This window comes from Embiotoca jacksoni, unplaced genomic scaffold (assembly GCF_022577435.1).
Source record: "Embiotoca jacksoni isolate LCO1_2020_lvr unplaced genomic scaffold, fEmbJac1.0.p SCAF_2, whole genome shotgun sequence".
NCBI lineage: Eukaryota > Metazoa > Chordata > Actinopteri > Embiotocidae > Embiotoca > Embiotoca jacksoni.
Genome location: NW_027185340.1, coordinates 3,440,736 through 3,461,989, shown reverse-complemented (window position 1 = coordinate 3,461,989; position 21,254 = coordinate 3,440,736). Strand labels below are relative to the sequence as shown.

The window sequence follows — 21,254 nt, the reverse complement described above, 5'->3', positions numbered from 1 at the left end:
GCTCAGTATCCTTCCAGTAAACTATAACATGTTCTTCTCGAACACAAAATTCATACCTTCAGCAAATGCATAAATAAGCTGATTTCCTTACACTGTTGATATCGTACTTTCGAGTCCACAGCAACTTAACCTCCAACATCGAGTAACTACAGCTGTAAAATGAAAACACAGCACTTCGGTTTAATATTTAATGTAATGACTTTTAATTTTGCTGAATCCAAACTTGACACAGTCCTTTAAACAGCCAAAATAACTTAATTGAACATTCGGCATTATGGAAAAAAAAAAGAGACAGTGGGCAATTGTTAAAAACTATCCACGGATAACTACGAAGAAAGGCTAATTTCCCTTGAACACCAAAAATGGCGAGCATGTATTACATAGGCACACGCAACAATATTTCAAAGGGTTTTCCTGGTGTACACAAAGCACATTCAGTAACTCACCATTAAAACATAACTTAAAATAAATCTTTACCAAAGATTAAAGACATTTAACCTTTACATTCTCAGAGTCAGACAGACGTATGTGTGGGAATACTACAGATTATAGCGTTATGGAAAAAAAAACATACCAACAATACTAAATAAGGTTCTTCACAGTGAATCTGAAATCTGAGGATCTTTCCTGGAACTATTATAACTATTACAAGGTGCATGCCTTCGAAAAACTATAGGTGGTAATTTGAATTTGGTTTACATAATGACTATTTCTAATAGTCATTTTCTAGTCTAGAGAGAATAAATTGCAGCTGAGATTATGAATTTTTTTTAGGAGTGAGAAAGAGGCATTCCCCAGTAATTTGTAATCAATAGTCCATATTTAGCTATCAAAAAAGACCGTTGGAAATAAGTATCATAGAATCCCTTTTTTTTTTTTTTTGTAGTATAGATTCAGAGTGCGAGCACCTTAGAGGAACATGTACTGATGTGAAGTTCAGACAAGTTAAAACATTAAAAAGCAGAATTCGAAAACATTTCCTTTTTTTCCTGTTCAAAATACAACATCATCACCGGTCGTGCCCACCTTAGGTTTTCAACTTACAGCATTTGGCTACAGATCGAAGAGCTCAAAGTTCATGAGAGCGTAATGTTGAAGAGTTTTTAACTGTCCATGGAGTCCAGGAACTCGTCTTCGGTGATGTGCTCCACACTCCTCAGGACTGCGTGTGAACTGGCTGGTGGGTAGTCCACGACAGGGAAGTGGCGCATAGGCTGGCTGTCGGGAGGAGGGCTCTGGAACGAGCAGCACAGCGTGCGAAGGAAAGGCAACAGCTGGGTGATGGAGGACAGGGAGCGCTGAGTGAGGAGGGGGAACTCTAGACGCTCCGTCGAAGACTCCTCATTCAGCCCGTTCAGTGTCTGGAATTACAGCAGAGGGCATCGAAGTAAGAGTGAAGTGTGATCATTTCACAAATCAGGACCTGAATGAATCACTTCAGTGAGTTTTTAAATAAACGTTTCCCTTATTTTCCCCATGAATAAACACAAAATATTCCGTTTCAGTTTAATTTAATGCTGAGTGACCTTCAAACATTTATTTAAATTGTGTAATCACCATGGCAACACATCGGCTCTATGAAACTAGCACAGTATTTCTGGCATCATTTATTTGTTAAAGTAGTGTTTCTTTCACACAGGTGTCTTTTAGATAAATGTTCTGTAAAGGTTTCATTCAGACATGACTGGACTGTCACAAAAACAGCCTCAAAGCTGGCAGGATATATTTGTCTACAGAGGGAGTGGCGCTGCAGCTGCAGGACACACGTCCATCGTTGTTGAGAAGGCAGCTAATGATGTGCATGAATCTCTGGATTATATTTACCACTGAGGTGCTGTAGCTTTTACACTGATGTAATTTTCAATTCAAATTTGTACAATGTTGAAAAAGAGACTCCTGTGCTCCCTCAGGCATGACATTATTTTTTTATGAAATAAGATACATTTTGAAATAAGGACACACATGGTCACTTGACCACGTTGTAAATAACAGTAACTGTAAGGATCTAGCCAATATAACTTTTCAAGACACCTGAAGTGGGAATGATTATTGATAAGTAGGGTTTCCACCCCCGGTATCTTACCCCGAAGCGCTGCTGTATCCCTTCCAGTACTCTGACAACATGTGGAGTGCATTCCTGTTCTCCCTCTATCAGTGCATACTCTGGACCGTTGTAGCGGTTCACGTCCACCTCAGGGACAAACGCCCAACGATACCTGTACGATGAACAGATAAATACTACTTAATCTAAAGAGAAATGTAAGCAAGCCTTTTATGTCCTTTTGCTCTTAACTGGGCTATTACATTTGAAAGAGTGGTATCCTCTCGGGGGGAAAAGCCAAGGAAGTGTCCAGAAACTTGCAGGCTGAGAGGTACATGTCCAGTTCTGCCTGAGAGAAGTTCACGGGTCCATTTCTGTCAAGGGCTCCGCGCACTACTTTAGCCAGCCTTGGTGATAAACGAGAACACATAGAAATAGCTTCAACAGGGTGCCGATGAAATGGGAATTTGTAAATAAAAAATGGACCCACTTTGAGATGTCTTTATCTGCCAGCAAAGCCTTTTCCAGACGTGCAAAAGAGCGAATCTGAAAAACAAATTGAAGAAATGGTTTCCGTCCAAATATTTCAAGCAGAAATTTACACTTTATTGACCCTGTGTGCGAAAAAAAAAAAAAAAAAAGGTTCTCAGAGGGTGTGGTCTAACCAGTTCTGTGACCATTATCGGCCAAAGAGATGTCAGGTGTTGGGAAGAGATCCGCAGCAAGAGAACACGAAACATCAGGAACATCTGGGCTGAAACAGCAGGGCTAGGGTTCATACGCAAAGTCTCTGTGAGACGCTCTGAAAGGAAGGGGACAAACACAGTCAGCTTTTATGTCTGTTTTTCAAACTAGATTGAACACAACTACATAAAAATCCAGTAACAATACCTCACCTTGAATTAGGGGCAGATAGAGATGATACTGGTCCAGTTCACCACTGAACATGGCGAATGCCTGGCGTTTCAGCAGCATGGGTTTTTGGTCGACATTTGCAAACAGTTTCAGGGAGCCACTCTGCATGCCTGGGGAACAAATGAAGGCAGAATTGAAATGGCAAATAATTAAAAACACCTCTGTGATTTGAATTTGCAACACCACTTCAGGAAGTGACATTGTGACGGTTCTGATTTGAAAATAATTTCTATCTGCTCTTCGGTTCCAGTGCATCACTTTGAAGGGTGAACATTTGTCTCTTTTGTTTAAATTCATTATTTTAACCACATTCAAAAATTCTCTCCACGACTGTGCATCCCTTTTCTGACACATTGCACTATAGGAATAAAACTTCTCTATCACACAATAGCTCCAAACTTTAGAATACATTAGAATCAGGCATGTGAGGCTGTACTCACTCATAAGGTCTTTAAACATGGTCTTTTCATGAGTCAGCAGGTGGTCAATAATGGATTTCCAACTAGAGAGAACACAGAGCAGTTAGACAGCAGACATTAGACGCTTAAAGTCATCCGTGCAATTCAGTTTTAAACAGTTAACAGACCAAATACTTTGAGAAAAGATTCAAGTTTTGTTACATTCTGTGTCACTTCCTTAAAACCTAATCGAATACCCAATAATATTTGGGCACTCAATCAAAAGCATTTCTTTATCCATTTTTGTGTAATCTCATCCAGTTCAATCAACCATCCCATATTCAACAGCACTTTTCAAACCAATGTCTTCTTTAAATCTCAAATAAGTGCAGTCCCCACATCTAACGTATTTGCCATTAATCAGCTTTGCCGCCACCAATCTGCTGCAGCAAACTCAGAGACTGTCAGTCCCAAGTCCAGTATGTCGTTGGGTGTTCCTAAAAGTCCTGAGAACTAGAGGAATTGTGAATAATTGCGTGTATAAAAAAAAAAAAAAAAAAAAAAAAAAAAAAAGTCTCGTGTAACACACAAACATGCTGACCTGTATGCACAGGAGGCATCCATGGTGAAGAAGAGGGGGTCCATGAAAAGCTCAAAGACCTCTTTCTTCCAGGCCCTCTTGGTGTAGGCATACCCACTCAGACTGTTCAGCAGCTGAGCACCCGCTTCAAAGCTGGGCATATTGTAGGCACTGCAGGAGGGAAGTCAGAGAAATCTGCTCAGTACCAAAAGACTAAATATGTTAGTACTGAGATAAACCTGCAACAGTTGTTACCTGTGGTTCTTCAGGTAGGGGAAAACATAGTACATGAGACGTGAGATGAGAGGAACGGCCTTCTCCTTCTCATCACTGCGATATACCATGTCCAGAAGTGGTGCCAAGATCTACAGAGTGAGAACGTGTTAAATAGTGCCTATTTATTTTATTTGCATAAAAAACAATATATGAATAAAATCCTACCTCAGCCAGAAGTACAAGAGCCTGCACACTGTAAACCGAGGGAGCGGAGGAGGAGACCATGGTGCTAGCTTGAGCCATTGACTCTGACAAGGAAAGAAAGAATAGCAAAATAATTAATGAGTGTTATCAAGCATGTAATAATAAGAGAGAAAGTATCCGATATTATAACGGAGTCGTCAGACTCTGTCATTGCAGGACAAGCATTAAGTTCTGAACTGCTCCCACAAAGTTAAACAGATCTTTTCCTCTTGCTCTCCTGATCCCAAATCAAGTTCAACATGTTTACATCTCAGCATGATAGGATGTATACCTTTGTGGAATATTTTTTCCCCACCCATTTATTTTGTTTTTTTCTCTTTAATGTGTCAGCAAATAGAATATGAATACATTTTGAAACCTGCATATTTGTAACATTGAACAGCTTCAAGTCTACAGACCGTCCTTCTAACAGTGTTACCATATGGGGCCACTGGGTCTCTACACTTGAAAAGAAAGTTGAAAAAAAGTCACGTCCTTTCAATGAACACTAAGCTTAAGTATAGTAAGAGCAGTTTCCATGGTAACAGGACTGATATTTTTTTTATTTTACTCTACTAAACCCAATCTGGCTGACGGTTGTATTGATCCCCTGGTTTAATTTTCTCGACCACTGGACAGAAACTGCAGTTGAGGTGATGAATGCATGTGTTAGTCAGAAGTATTTGACGTTACCACAGTGGTCCCCCTCTACTTCGGTGTCATCCGCCTCCTCTGCTTCTGGGCACACTTGCGGCTGAACTTTGACCCCCAGGCTGCGGCTGAGCCAGCTGGTCTGCTCCAGAGATGACCCTGCGATCCCACCCACTGCCTCGAGGATCCGCTGAGTCACATCCTGCAACGTAATTTAATCATTCGTATCACCACACATGTTACCTGCGCTTACTTATTTTCTAAAGTCAACAATTTATTGACTTGACATCTGCGAACAGCAATGGAGTGTTGCATCTCACCTGCAGATCTTTGGTGTCCTTCTTACTGTCCAGGTTGGGGAGTCTATTGACAAAGTCATTCAGGATTCTGCAAGACAGAAAATGTTACTGAACAACAAATTAAAACCCCCAAAACTATCTTTGAGGATGGCATGTATTTGCTCCTTCTTGCAAGAATAAAATGTCTGATATGTTTGATTTTGAACCAAGCCTCTGAGTAATTTTTCTAACACTAACAAATACATACATGGAAAAATGTAAAAAAATAAAAATAAAATTGTTGTAAAAATGAGGGACCATTTCAGTTGTTTTTCTGATCTGTTTGCTAAGCAGTGACACGGCTTACTGTTTTCCGTGGCAAAACATTTTCCAAAGTGGGATTAATAAAGACATTATACTAATGCTCAGCCAAATGAAGATGAGAACTGACCCCAGCAATAAGAAGTGCCCAGGCGGGGCCAGGTTGAGCTGAACAGACTCCCGCAGCAGACTGAGGAGAGGAGCGACGTTTTCCTGCAGAGCCTGAGCTGAAATACTACAAACAGACCACAGAGATTGTTATAAAAGTGAACATTTGTAGAGATCGAAGTAAACCTGAGACTGGTACATGCATTTTATTTTTCCCACTTACCTCTGGATGTATGTGTAGCTGAACTGTAACATGGGGATATCAACCAATGTCGACTTCTGATGGAGGGAAGAGTAAAAAAATTGGACTTAAGTATTTTCCAGAGTACAAGTCTTGAGCGTTTTGTATGCATGTTCATGTACCTGTTCTCCTTTGATCTGATGTGGTTTTTTCACCACCTCTTTGACCAACTGCAGGATAGTATCTGTGTGCAGCGTGTTCAGAGACTTCACCAGCTCCACAATGGTTAGACGAGAGTCACTGGCCACAGGTAAAACCTAAAGAAGAGAGCGGAGCGTTGAGACCCTGAGAGCTGAAGCCAATCAGTGTCTTAGATTTCTCCGTTTCTTTGTTTCTGGAAACACTGCAGATCTTACTTTGTTTTTATTTCTCCTTTTACTTTTCCTGCTGCTCCACACTGCTCCCAGTGAAGCCATCAGCTGAACACCATACTGTTCAGTTAGAGGGAGAAGGAATTCCAGTATCCGCTGCCTCAAGATCTAAATATGCACACATTGAACATAAATCGCGTTTTTTATAATGATATATTCACATTGCCAAAAAAAGAAAAATCAACATGTATGACAGGATCATCAAACACATACAGGGTGAATGACACAGCTCCATCACGACAAACACTTGTGTTGCATAAGACACACACACACACACACACACACACACACACACACACACACCTTGGTGCTTTTGAAATAGACAGAGGTAGAAGTGTGTCTGCTCTGGGCAGAGTCCGATGCGCGCCTCTGAAACTCTTCCTTTATGACCACGCCCCACAACAATGCCATGCTACTGAGCATGTGCGGCAGGGCCTCAAGCACAGCATTGCGTGCATTACGTACATCCACTGGATCACAGGCAACAAGGGACTGAGAAAAGGAGAAAGGTGGAAGAAAATGAGCATGAAGTGATCGTAAGCATAGAAGGCACATACAGTATCTGATGTAAGTGTGCGCTCCATTTCTTACCCTCTTGTGGTCCAGAAAACAATAGTGTGTGATGGTGGTCAGGCCTTCTAGTAGAGTAAGAGGGTAGTCAGGGGAGATGTTCTCCCTCCTACCACCCAGGCTGATCAAAAATCAGAAAAATAAATCATATATTTCATTTAGAATACAACAATATGCTCACGGTAACATCAGGACACCCCTGTATCAACACGTATAAGGTGATAGGAACTCATACAACTGTTCAATACATAATTGTGGTATTGCAGTACTGTGTGATAATGTTAAAAGTGTTTTCAGGCTACCTCTGGCTTGTCTTTCCTCCATCATGCTCGTACAGCTTGACCAGCTCGTCCAAGTTTCTGCAGATCTGATTGATGAGTGGAGCTACAATGATGCCTAATGAGCGTCCCAAGTATGGCAGAGAGGAGCACAGCAGTGACACCCAGTGGGGGTGCATGGAATAGCCGTACTGAGGCTGCAGAGCCCTGGCTGCTGCAGAGACAAACATTCCCTGGGCTGTGATGGGGTGGCTCTGGACGTACTGGGCTGCCTTGATGGACTGCTGGAAAAGGACTGCAGTTTGCCACTCACGAGTAAGAGGGCTGCTGGCAGGCAGGGATTCACGAGGCTCCCCAGGCTGGCCACCTGACCCGGCTGCCGAGGCGGCCCCACCTGGCCGCACATGGTATTCCAGGACAATGAGAGCATTGAGAAGTTTAAGTAATTCCCTTTGTAAAGGGTATTGCTCCTGTCCCCCTCCAGCTCCAAGATTCACCAGAATCTCCTCTGACAGGACTCCCTGCTCATCTAGCAGCTCCACACCTTTGGATAGTCCCTTGTCTGTTCCCCTCTGGCTGATATACATAGATGCAGAAAGTGTAAGCAGGGCATACTGCTGCACTTTACACCCTGAGAGGAGTCTGCGGATGGACTCCAGATTGGCCCTGCTGCCCTCTTGTCCTCGCGCTGTGCAGCTGAGCTGGTTCACCATGCGAGTCAGCACCTCCACACTCTTCACCTGAACCTCCCTGTTCCCCTGCAGGTCAAGAGGGCTCAAGCTCAGATAGGAAGGGTAATGACAGCGCAGAAATTGCAGGCACAAGGACACCAGCAGTTCGATGAGCAGGGACGGGGGCACAGAGGGGGTGGAGGAGGGGGAGAGGAGGCAGCCGTAGAAGCCCTTGCCATCCTGAGACTGCTGATGACGCTGCAGGAGGTTGGAGACCAGGTTTAGATGTGAAGCAGAGCTGGTATCCAGTGAGGTGGAGGAGAGGGCGTCCACTAGAGGGCACTCAGCGCTGCTCCTCAGCAGGCTGTCCAGCAGCACCAAGCCTTGGAGCAGATGGCGCCAGCCGCCCGCCACAGGATACAGCAGCACGTGGCGGAACAGAGAGTCGATGGCCTCTCTCTTCTCCCGTTCCTGCTTCAACAGGCGAGTCCTGGCTATAGCCTCCAGCTCCAAATCCTCCTCATCCTCACTTGACAATGAATCAGATGCCTGCGTGTGCTGGGACTCTACCCTCCGCAGGCCATTGACCACACCTCCTTCGTCAATGCTGCGGTACGGAGTAGAGCCTGAACTGGAGTTCTCTGTGGACACTTGGGCGCCGCTTGTGTCAGCTGACTCAGTGTGCTCACTCTCAGCCTCCTCATCCTCCTCTCTATACTCCTCTTCCTCCGTCTCTTCACTCTCACTCCTTGATAGCACTAAATTGTCCAGTAGTTTTGGCAGCTCTGGGACACTGTCTAACTCCGCCCACAGGGACTCTCGGTCCACAATGTTCAGAACATTTAAGGTGGTGACCTCCGTTGCCATGGTATCTGTAGATGTCCCAGACGTTCTGGTGGAGGTTCGACTTCTGTTGTTTAGGACCTTCAGGTTACCTTGAAAACAATCATTATGTCAGCTAAACAAAACACACATCAGACATTGCACACACCCAAAGCCAAAAGTTTCACTCTTAACAAAGTCACATGTAAATTACTCCAAGGACACAGGAAACAATGTCCGACTAATACACTTACCAGCAGTCAGACTTTGTTTGACGCTCTGAATGGAGCAGCGCTGAGTGGAAGGGTGAAGCAGCAACAACAGAAGAGGTTCCAGGATCCGGATGACATCATTAAGAGACAGAGCTCTGACCAGCCAGCACTGAGCTGCTGCAGTGATTGAGCCGTCAGTGCAGCTCAGACTGTCCACCACAACACAGAGAGACCTGAGACAGAGACACATTTCCAACACAAGATTTTTTAATAAGTAAGCTGTGTTTCTTATGAGTAGACAAAAAGATGTTAGTTGCTGCCCATTTGTTTTCTGTGGAATCAACCAGTTTTACAGGGACATTTGTATAAAGTTGAACTTTTCTTAACCTTTTTGTGCTTGTTCCCACAACTCTGACACTGACAATACTATTGCTTCAAGGGGTATCAGGTTAATCCCCAATCAGAGTAACAGTGACACTTATTTTGAGTATGTAAGCTACACAAGTACTGAGACGGACTAAACAGAATTAGAAGTTAGAAAAATAAATCTTAAATGAAGACACAAACCATCACTTGTTTCAACTGCATACCACAACTATGTACTAACCGGTCAAAGGAACGACTGAGGGACATGGTCCTGTTGGTCTGGATCTCCCGGGTCAGGTGCCACAGCACTGTGAAGCGGTGTAGGGCTTCCAGCCTAACGGCCTGGTGAAGACAAACATACAAACCTTTGGCTTATTTGCTCAACTCGTCACATTACCTATTAGGTCTGTTTGTGTGTCCGAGTTGACACATCGCAAGTATGCTGGGAAAAAAATTCTAATGTGTGGTTCGCACGTCTGCAGGCATGCATACCTTGTCCTTGTGCAGAAGCGCCTGGCAGACGATGTCTTCACAGATGGATGCTGACGGAGCCAAACAGTGCAGCCTGTAGAACAGTTCCACACAGGAAATGTGCTGCTCTTTCCGCTCTGTGTCCAGTTGACTCCACAGGACCTGGGACACCCTCTGGGTTACAGAGAAAAAGAAAAGAGACATTTTGAATACTGATTTTATACTACAGTTTTAATGTACACCAACATTTTCCCTTTGATAATCTAACCTGATAGAAGTCAGTGCCCTCCTCTATGGCGCGGAGCAGGGCAGGGTTAATGGGTGGCACAGTCACCATCTGCAGCCGCCCACTGAGAGTGTTGCAGTCGGAGCTCTGGTAGCGTCTGTGCTTGTCCTGAATGACCAATGCTAAGGACTGGGAGTGGTTGATGAGTTCCAACAGAGAAGCCACTGCAGTGTGCTGGACATTGTAGTCCCTGGACAGGCAGCACAGTGTCATCAAGGACCTCAGCCACACTGGCAGGCTGTCCACATCAACACCTATGGCAAACAGAAAGGTTTTTATGACCTCGTTGTGGGTTAAAGCATGTGAGTGACAGAAGTGTTACCCTCATCCGTCCGTGTGCTGACCTGCGTTGCCAAACATGTCTCTGTGGAGAGCCAGAGTCTCCTCTTCAGTTAGGTAGACGGGGAAGGTGGTGCACTCCAGCAGCAGGTGGCAGGTGGCGGTGAAGGCCTGTCGACATGCCTCAGAGATCTCTGCCTTTCCTCGGGGCATGGAACCAGCTGCCCAGTCCAGACACCCTGAACGCCCACGCTCCTTTTTCCTCTCTGTGGGGGATGCCGAGGCCCGAGTCTCCGGAGGAGGGCGGGCTTTGAGTTTGTTTGGCGTGAACAGTTCGGTCAGTTTGTCTTTAATTTCCCGTCCACCAATGCTTACTAACTTCTGCTCCACAGTGGTAGTGTTTGGGTCAGGCTGGGGCTCTTCATCCGGTTCCCTGACATCCTCCACCTGCACCAACAGGTATCTGAAATGCAGCGGGAGTTCAAACCATTTAGAAAGCAGCCCATTAAGACTATTTTGATTACAACTGGCTCAGAAGTTTACCTTGTGGTTATGAAGGCCAGGATGTCCTGCAGACACTGGGTCATGGTGTCCATGCTGCCTCCCTTTCTCCACACTGCCTCGGCGTCTGTACAAATTCCATTTCCCTCAGCCTCCATTTTCAACCGTGGTAGCAGATGCTGCTCTGATGGTGAGGCGCTGATGCCCAATCCGCTATCTTCAGACCTGAGTGTTGGGTAAATACCGTCTGCAGGCTTTGCTTCATCTCCTCCATCTCGGTTCAGCTCTTCATCTCCACGATGCCCGTTCACCTCACCACCACTGCTGTCTTTCTCTCCTTCATTCTCTCCATCCTAGATAAAGTATAATTAATATGATGAGTCAAACCTCAAAAGTATCATTTAAAAAGAAAATAAATTGGCAGAGAGTGCAAAACAACCTTTGTGGTTTCCTCCTCTGGTGGCTGTAACTCCATCTCCTCTGTGTGTGCCCCGATGTCAACGTCCATGTAAACTACAGGCATCTGGATCTTACTCAGGACCTTGAAGCACGCGCGCAGACCCTGTGTGACTTCTTCTCGGGAAATGGAGTCCATGTGGGTTCGCAGGGTCCGCAGCATGGTGCCCAGCATCTCAGGGAGGAAATGTGACTTGATGTCAGCATGGAGCTCCTGTGGAAAAATACAAACATGATGCTTGTGGATAAGAGTTTTCATCAGGAGTGAGTCCAGCATGGGTAATATTCTGTATTTGTTACTGTCGCCAGAGGGATGCAAAGACATTATTATTTTTCACTAATTTGGTCAACTAGTTTTGTCAAAATTTTTGGCGTTCTTTAGATTCTTCCATTACAATTGCAAATAATATTTTTTGGGAAAATCTATTCAAAAAACTCTACAATAGATGGCACTGTGCAATTTCCCTGGAAATAAACTACTGATGGGCAGGTGTGTGAGTTGTTTACCAGAGGAAGAACATCGAGCAGGAAAATGATGAGGATGGAGATCTCTGTGACAGAGGGAGCAGGGTGACTACAGTCCTGCTCAGGGAGCGTTGGTGGGACGTCTTTGTCACTAGAATAAAAGATATGGGAATAAAAACGGTGATCCTTGTCAGTTGATATTTGACAGCAAACAAGGAAGGTTCACACACAGGTTGCATATATTCTCTGCAATTTTCATTCATTGGATTCAGCCCTTAGCTTTCTTCAAAGTTCCTTCACATTCATTAGACCCCTAAAAACCCATCTCTGCATTATATTAGTTGTTTCTGAGTTTGTAAAGCCTACAGTGTTATCAACACCTGAAGTATTAACTTTACACATTAAAACAAAGGAATCTGTGTCATTGGCATACCTGAGAGAAGTGCAGAAGCGTCGAGTAATGTACTCCCACAGGTATTCACTGTTCATGGAGCTCACCAGCATATTCATCGACTTTATAATCTCTGATGCATTCTTATTCTCTTTTATTTTACTGTTTAGGAAAAGCATGAGACATACATCGTCTATGTCAGGATTAATCTCGTTTGGTTGGAATTTCGTCACGTTAAGTTAAATATTTATTCAACACCGAACATCTGTTTTACCATTTCTGACTCTCACCTAGCTAGCTGGTTGCCTGAGAGTCCTGAGCTGTTGATGGCTTCCGCCCCCAGCATCTCTCGACAGTAACTGTAGAAAGCTCGGACCACCTCCAACAACACGCTGCTCAAGACAGCCGGACCTGAGCAGACACACGGTCATTATCACAGAATAACCGAGTTAGAGCAGGGCAAAAACAAATAGTGGGGGATGAAGTAATTTAGCATTTTGCCATGTCTGTGCACTGCACTGCTTAGTGTTGCCTACCTATCTCCGGTTTATCGAGCAGACTGATAATGACGCGAAAGGGCCTGAGGTAACCAGTCACATTGTCTGGCTCGTTATACACATCCTTCTGTTTGAGGATGTTAATCAGAGCCTGAAGTCAGAAACACAAACAGATGAGAATGAGAAAAACACACTCATGAATTCACTGTTCAAACACATTCACCTGACCTGATGCGACACGTGAATGTTACCTCTCGGTAACAGTGAAAAATATGCTTATTTGCGTTTATGCATTTAGTTTGATAGAAGTTAAGTAAGGGACTATTTCTTGGCCAGGTGCACTTATTTCCTGGAGCGACAGCAGGCCCAGTTAACGCAACAGTGTTTTACCTCAACCTTCCAGAAACCACAACATACTGTTTTCACAGCTTTGGTTTTACTTGTGAGAGGATTTTTGGGACTTTAAAACAGAGTCACGCTGGCTGTTTCTCCTTGTTTTCTGGCAGTCTTTGTGCTCGTCTGACTGGCTACTAGATTTAGTTTCGTAATCACCATACGAACATAGGAGTGCTATTGATCAAAAATAACGTTTTTGCCAAAATGTCAATCATTTCCTTTAAGAACACTAACAAACTATGGTTAGACCAAAAGTGTAGATATATCGGTGTATTTATTTATGTTATTGTGTGTCTGTGTGATAATAGATGTGTGAGCTACCTTCACAAGAAAATCTCTAGAATAGGTGTTGAAGTAGAATGAGGTGTGCTCCTCCGTGGTGGTGGACAGGGTGGGGTGTGGTGCCACCATTTCTCCTTTTGTGTCTGTGCCTGGAAGCATGAAGATAAACACAAGCGAGTGAACAGAGAGAGCCACTGACTTCGCCAAACAGGTGAGATACACGTGATCCATCACTGAAGTGTATTCTGGTGATGAGGACCTAGGAGCCAGGCGTAGAGCCGTCTGTTGAGGGACATGTCTCTTCGGAGTAGCGTGAGCGAAGCTGCAGACACGACTGTGATCATTTCTTCATCACTCAAAGCAATACTGGTGCCTGCTGGGTCCTAAACCAACAACACAGAGTAACAGTTGGCTGACAATCAACAGTAAAGCATTTCCCTATGAAAAAATAAATATTGGATAGCTGACAATAGCGGCAGCATAGCCCTCACAGGGTGCTCAAACATGAACATTATTGGATATAGAAATCTAATTTGGGGATTTTTGTTCATTCTTTGTGTCATTCATGATAACAAATAATTCAAGTAATTGTTGTGATGCTCATAATTTATTGACATTGCTGGATCATGAGGACAAGCAATATCATGTTTTACAGTTTCACCCAATTATCTCTGATATTTGGAGAAGAACACAAAAGTTGAAGCACCAAAAATGTCAGCGCTGATGGACATTCACGAGAAACAACTGCGGAGCATTAATGTTTGTTTGCTGTTAAATAATTGGATTAACTGTAGACTTCTCTAGCAACTCGTGTAATCTACACAACTATCATAATTAATTAAAATGATGCTGTTATTTTACAGAGAAAACAGATGGAAAGGATCTGATCTCAAGTTGGAGAAAAAAAAGCAAACATTCAACTTAAATCACTTAAAGGAGAAGTTGTTGTCTGGGGACCACCGGATGAAGGGCACCTATGTTGGTACATACCAGGCATGTGGCGAGGGGGAAAAAGTAGAGCAGGATTTCGAGTGTGTTCCTCTGCACCAAGACATTTGAATCTTGCAGAGAAAGACAGACTGACTTCACCTGGAGACAGACGGAGGTTTGGACAGCTGTAAAACTTAAACATGACTGAAATATGATCACAACACATCGTAAGTAAATATTTTCAAGTTCATATGTGCAGGAGGACAAACACAGACACTCACCACTACGCGGTGGTCGTAGCCAAGCATGTGTGTTTGTTGACTCAGTGATGCCATGCGGTCAAAATGTGTGACTATAAAGACAGAAGCAGGCAGTCGCACCATGGAGGTGACCAGCATGCTGCCCCACAGGGCGCCATAGAAGACTTGCTGTCCCACCAGCAGAGACAACTTGACCAGCAGAGCATCCGTCCTGCGCGGCGGGAGAGGACAAAGTGAAGAGAGCTCATCGACATGCATCCAGCAGCACATCCACCAACAAATCTATATCTATTTAGAGGTTAGTGACGTCACACCAATCAATTCTGACCAAAAGTGCCCATTGCTTCAGTAGAGAAGTACAGTTTAGGGTAGTATGCAATCATGTGAGGCCGAATGACTCGGCACCTACTTTTTACAGTTTGATCGTACCTTGGTCACAAGTTTAATATTTTGTGATTCGTTTTTGACTTCTTTCTACAGGCACTTCTATGTAAATTAGTGTAAAATAAACAAAGAAAGTTAACAGATCATGGACAAACTCAAACTGAAATATTTACAGTGCATATTTGAACAAGGTAAGGGAGGTGTATACATCTATTGCAATGAGTCAGTATTGCTTTAAATAATAATAATAATAATAATAATAATAATAATAATAATAATAATAATATAGGTCCAGGATTATAACACCCATATTATTAAGCATTCACGCTGGTCTGCTACTTGAATAACCCTGCATTTTCTCTTCATAAGATCTTCAAAGTATTGATTCAATTTTGCTACTGCATTATTGGCAAAAGACTACACATTAGAAAAGCTTCCCAACATCATCTGCGGTTCCGGCAACTAGTTAATTTCTTCCTTCTGTAATGAGTCTGTAATGTCTGCTAAAACGTTAAGTGAAGTCCTAAACAGCTGGGAGCTGTAGTTTTATGCGATGTCACCACAACAGGACTAAAAGAGGAACATTTGTTGTGTTCTATTTTCTGCTTCAAATTTGGTGAGCTGATGTTAAAAGAGCATGTGGGACTCAGTCCCAATGTTTTAAATTTGTTTACTTTTTTTTTTTTTTTTAAGACTATGGCACTATAGGGTAAACTTAAAGTTTGAGATTCTTTCTTCCTTCTTTCTCTTGACAGAAACAGTATTGAATAATGTACCTGTCATAGACCTCCAGCCCTTCTTCCAGGCCTGGTAGGAGTCCAGTTATAAAGGCCTGAAGACTCGGCAGCAAAGCCCTCTGCAGCGGGAGATAGTAACGCTCATACAATGTCAGCAGCACAGGCTTCACTGCCATCGCTGCATGGCCCAACAGTGGGAACAATCCTGAGCTAAAAAAACAAAACAGACACATACATAAGTTAAGTCATAAAAACACCAGCACTCTCCTTAAAGCAGTAGAAGATTCAGGCCAGTTTCTTTACCTGTAAATGAACAGATCCTTGGCCAGCCATTTTGTCCCGATGATTTTAAAGATGACCTCGTAGGTCTCCAGAGCTTTGAGGTGCACTCCGCTGGGCAGGGCAGGGTGCAGACACTGAGCCAGACGCTTCCCTATGATCAGCCTTTTGGGCAGGAGTGAGTAGCGAAGGTTACTCTGCAAGGCCTGAGAGAAGAGAGAGAGAAAATAAAACATAAACTCTGTTGACCATTAACCAAAGAATTAATACTGTAAGGGAGAATTGGGAGATTCATCTAACAAAACACAAAATCCCATAAAGATACATTGGACAAACAGGATTTTGTGCATATTATCATTGTACAGTTTCATGCTAATCAGATAAAATCTCTCCTTCACATTCTTTCAGGACCTACTTTTGTACATTAATGTGCACAGACACTCTGAAGTCAACATCTGCTCTGCAAGTAAATAGAACAGTGGCACCTGTATTGCCTGGTCAGAAGACTAAAGTCATAAAGTTGTATTACACAGAGGGAGGCTCAATGAGAAACAAGAACTTCCCCATAACTAGAGAGAACTGAAACACAGCTGCTGTGAAGTTGACACTTTCAAAGTATCAACAGCAAAGAAGAAAATGTTCAAGTTAAATGCTCCAACACTGATCATTCATAAGCAGAAAAAGATATCTGGTAAAGGGGTCAAGGACAGTTGCACTATTTCTGTGGCTTCAGGCATCATACTGTACCTTGTTGAGCTTTCCCAGGGAGGAGATGAGATCGGCCCACTCACTGGAGGACTCAAAGTTTCGTAGCGCTTTCTCAATGACTGCCGCATAGCTACGGTAACGGTAGTCATTCTGCAGTTCTAACTCCTCAGGATCCATGTTGCATTAGTCTGATCCCAGCATGTTCAGCACAATATGTCTGGAAAACAAAAATGAGAGGAAAAAAGATCAGTCTGTGTGAAACCGTCTGGATACACCTCTGCCTCTGAGGCTTGTTTATCGCAAACATAACTAGCCAATTAGCTCTGTTCACTGCCCTACACATGCTCTGAGGCAGTGGAGACAAATGTCCTCATTCATGACCGGTCAGTGTTTGGCTCATTGACCTGTCTCTCAGTCAGACGAGGAAGGAATCCTTCTGACACAAACCCTGCAGCCCTGCGAGCACTGCCAGAGAAAAACAAGTTAAGGACTGAGCACAATCACACAGAGGGTTAAACTTTGAATGTAAAACAGCATTCATTGATTTGTTTTTCTTGAACTCCTGAGTGCCAACATTGATCTCCTATCATTTTCTAGTGTTGTTATAGGGAACGTGCTAAAAGCAGTGATTTTTTTTCCACATCCAGCAGACAGGGCAATGTCAGCATACTGTATATTATGAGTTTCATTTCACCCTGCCTTTGAATAGAAATTCAATATTCACTCTCCTTTTCCGTTTTGGTCTCCACCAGACGGGAATTGCTGGGAAGTTAAATGTTTTTTTGTTGCCTCATCAGCTGGTTGCTAACTTTCTATGTCTACTGTTTGATGCTAAAGTACCTGCCTTGTGTGGCTGCAGACAACGCTGACAAGAACTGCTATTGCTTTTTATTATTATATTATTATCTTATTGCTTCCTGTATGCTGCTGTAGCGAAAAGATTTCCGCTTGGGGATTAATAAAGTAACTACCTAACCTAACCTAACCTAACTGGACCAAAGGGTACATTTAAAGGTCACGCAAACAAAAGAAACGAGATGGTAAACAGCTTTGTAAGGAATGGATGAGGAAAAATACATAGGCAGGTATGATTTTATATGCAGCATCATCACGCTCACATTAAATGTAGACGCGGAGACTTTGTTTATATTACTGTAGTTGTAAGAAGGTTCAGAGAAATAAAAGTAAGCAACAAACACAACAAACTTAGAAACAAAGTCCCCAACTGCTAAATGTACGAGATCTAGAATAAAACAATTTGCAAAATGACAATATGAGTGTGCATGTGCATGTGATGTATCTGAATGTGGCTAAACAAGGAGGTGGGTGGGGGAGCAGGACAGCAGGATTAGAGGAGTACAGACATCTGGACTCCCCGGGGCTGAGCCGAGAGGTTTATCACTGAAGGCCAACAACACGTGCTCAGGATGACACTGCAGTAGTGCTGAAACAATCTGCTGATGAATAATCAAAAGCAATTTAGGACGTGATTCATCTTTTAAGTCATTTACAAAACACAAGTACGCAACATTTAATGGTTAAAGCTTTAAAAATATCAGGATTCACACATTTAATCCATTTCTTTTTCTTGACTGTATGCATCTAATACAGTCGCTTCCTTGATGCTCAATCAAAAAGGGCAACTCAAAGGCACAAGTTTGGGCTCTGATAACATGTGACAGGACTTTTTCATAGCTTTTTACAGAATAAACAATTACTCAATACATAATTTTTTTTTTTTTTTTTTTAAAAGGACTTTTAAAAACACTGCCTAAAGCAGATCTCGGATACGAGAGACCCATTGAATGAGAGAGGATGAGTTGTGTTTATTTCTTAACTTAATGAATGAGAGAAACCCGAAAATAAAATACTTTGAAGTAACCGATTAACTTCTGATTGCGCCTCACATGGTGTCGGTCAGTATAATCACACTATGGTACCTCATCAAATATGCAAATATTCAAACATGAGAGGTGCAGCCGTCATATAATTAAATATTAAACAGCTTTGATAAATTATGAATTGTTGGTGATGAGATGTGACCAGGACGGCCCAGTGGTGCAGTGATTAGCATTGTCGCCTCAGACAAAATGTTCCGGGATCGTTTCCGGGCCTCGGCCTTTCTTTGCGGAGTTTGCATGTTCTCCCTGTGCCTGCGTGGGTTCTCTCTGGGTACTGCGGCTTCTTCCCACCGTCCAAAAAAACCTTGCATCTCAGGGTAATTGGTGATTCTACAAATTACCCTTAGTTGTGAATTTGCCCAAAAGCGAGCTGGGACAGGCTCCAGCCGCCGGTAAAAGGCAAGTCTAGAAATATAGCCAGTTTATTACTGTGTTTTTGGGGTTTCTGGTGTCACGTGATTAATAACACATTTTACCAATACGTGATACATGTTATTACAAACTCTGATTGCAGAGATTTCATTGCTTACAGACACTTGCTTTATGCATTTAACATTTTGTTATGTGTGTAACATTATTAAATCTGAAGATCTTTCATTACTTATCACTTAAAAAAAAAAAAAAAAAAAAAAGGTATCTACAAATGATCTTTGCAGTTGTAACTTCCTACTGATTACTTCACACACACTTGTTTGTGCACAAAAGGCACATGTTGGACTCGTGACCTCAGTTTTTAAATCTTGGCTACAATCCTTGTTGCTGGTGTATTATAATTTCCAATGTGCTTTTCTCCCCACCAACATTATTTAAATCAATATCATGGTGCATTAGTGCCAGAAGTAAAATCCTCAATGGCAACTGGCTTGCTGAAGTGATCCTATTCTACACAGATGTTTTCAAGATGTTATATTCATAATCCTTCCTGCAACTAACAAGTGTGCAACTATCCAGGAAAATGAGCATTAAACCCTGCTAAATCACTTGTGCCATTTTGATAATCAAATTGTGTAGGTCAAGCAGAACAAGAAGTTCATTCTCACTTCCTCATTGGGTGCATCAGCAAAACCACAGTGCGATAAAACCATGCATTTCTACAGGCAGTTGTTCATCACAGGAATGTGTGCTTTGAGGGTGCACACGCACACTATGGCATAGAATAAGCATCAAACCCCGTCGTGGACTGCGTCACCTGACTGACACCACCACTACAATAGGCTTCAATGTGACAGTGTGGGGGACAGTGAATGCAGCATGAACTGTGGCCACGTAACAGTTGGCTGCAGCAGCTTTTGGCCAGCGAGTTTACTGTAGCATCAGTGGAGCCTACTGACGATGAGCATATTATGTAACTGCACGAGCTCAGACTGGATAACAACATCACTCCCTCAAAGACCAAAGAAAGATATTTTACACTTGTCAAATATGTTTGAGTACAGCTAGCTGGTATGGAATGCCATTTTGGTCAATATGAAATAAATCCTTAAATAAATAAATACCTCTATGAAACAAATACAGTAAATAGGGCGAGGAAGTAAATCCTTAAATAACTAAGGCAATGAATATATGTAAATATAAATGAGTCAATATAGTTCAATAAATAAGATTAATATAGTTGTACGTTTACATGCACCAAGGAGGTAATGTTTTCAGTGTGGTTAGTTTGTTTGATTACAAAAAACATGCCAGACTGATTTTCATTCAACTTGTTAGGAGGACCCATTCAATCTGCAGGTCTGAACCACAGAGCGGATTCACACATCATTTTCATTGACACTGCAAGATGAGGCATTTTGCCTACTGAATGCCATCCATCTTAAAAACCCATTGGAGAGGAGTAAAGTTCAAAACATAGGCCATTCTGGATATACGATGACTCCATATAACAGCCCATACTCACGTGGAGAGGTAATTATTTGGGATACACATGTACTTCAAACCTAATACAGCATGCAACCGTTATGTGCAGTGGTTTCACAGGCGAAAACCAGAACCAGTGTAAATGCACAATTGTAAAAAAAAAACACACAGATAGGCCATATAAAGTGGTTGGGGTTGCAGATTTCCACATTATAGCCCAATAGTGGACAATTGGCCTTGACAGAGAGGTCTGTGATGTTCTCCTATTTACGGCTTCATGTATTTGTTTCAGGTTTTTATTATTACTTCATTGGCATGTTTGTGTGTATATATATATATATATTTATTATTCCAATATTGACTAAAATGGCACAAACTGTACCGCGGTAAACAAAATGAGCTAACGATCAGGTGCATCAATGACTCACCAGCGGAGAAGCAAGCGCAGGATGCGCCGGGCAACACTCGCTCCAAAAGGCAGTCAGACTCGAAGAGAAGACGGGGTCCGGTCCCGATGGCGCATCTTCCACGCCAGCGAGGCGAGGAGAAGAACATTTAGGACTTGTTTTGTCCCACGGATGTGTGAGTGAAGACAACCATCACCGGAGTACGACGGCTGGTGGTCATGACTGGGCGGGATCCTAAAAACTCAGCTGATCCAGAACAAGAGCGCAGCCGCACAGCTCACTTCCTGATGGAGAAGGGGTGGGAGCGGGCATACGTTGTGAATAGTGAAGGAAATGTGTGTCTTCTAACTGTCCTGGAAAAAGTCAATACACGAAAAAAATTTAGACTTAATTATCGGCCTGGAGAAAAAAAAAAAACAAAAAAAAACAAGTTCGTGCAGCTATTAAAATGGAGATGTAGACATTACTGTAAACTCACAGTCCCC

The 21,254-nt window shown here is 42.8% G+C and overlaps 1 protein-coding gene across 1 annotated transcript; it reads right to left on the bottom strand.

Annotated features, from left to right (window-relative positions):
* Positions 1-179: 179 nt before the first annotated feature.
* On the bottom strand, positions 180-21,006 carry dop1b (DOP1 leucine zipper like protein B). Its single transcript, XM_069153979.1, has 38 exons — positions 20,791-21,006; positions 16,644-16,821; positions 15,921-16,102; positions 15,657-15,827; positions 14,518-14,707; positions 14,297-14,395; positions 13,566-13,689; positions 13,346-13,455; positions 12,668-12,779; positions 12,422-12,542; positions 12,174-12,293; positions 11,783-11,891; positions 11,259-11,489; positions 10,862-11,172; positions 10,384-10,781; positions 10,022-10,293; positions 9,775-9,927; positions 9,524-9,624; positions 8,959-9,149; positions 7,236-8,817; positions 6,955-7,054; positions 6,667-6,855; positions 6,349-6,471; positions 6,115-6,249; positions 5,975-6,030; positions 5,774-5,878; positions 5,365-5,431; positions 5,087-5,246; positions 4,376-4,458; positions 4,190-4,299; positions 3,956-4,105; positions 3,397-3,458; positions 2,938-3,066; positions 2,707-2,843; positions 2,532-2,587; positions 2,305-2,448; positions 2,084-2,216; positions 180-1,361 (listed from the first exon to the last, which is right to left on the bottom strand). Exons 2-38 carry the CDS (start codon positions 16,779-16,781, stop codon positions 1,104-1,106), a joined length of 6,912 nt encoding a protein of 2,303 aa, XP_069010080.1. The 5' UTR covers positions 16,782-16,821; positions 20,791-21,006; the 3' UTR covers positions 180-1,103.
* Positions 21,007-21,254: the final 248 nt, after the last annotated feature.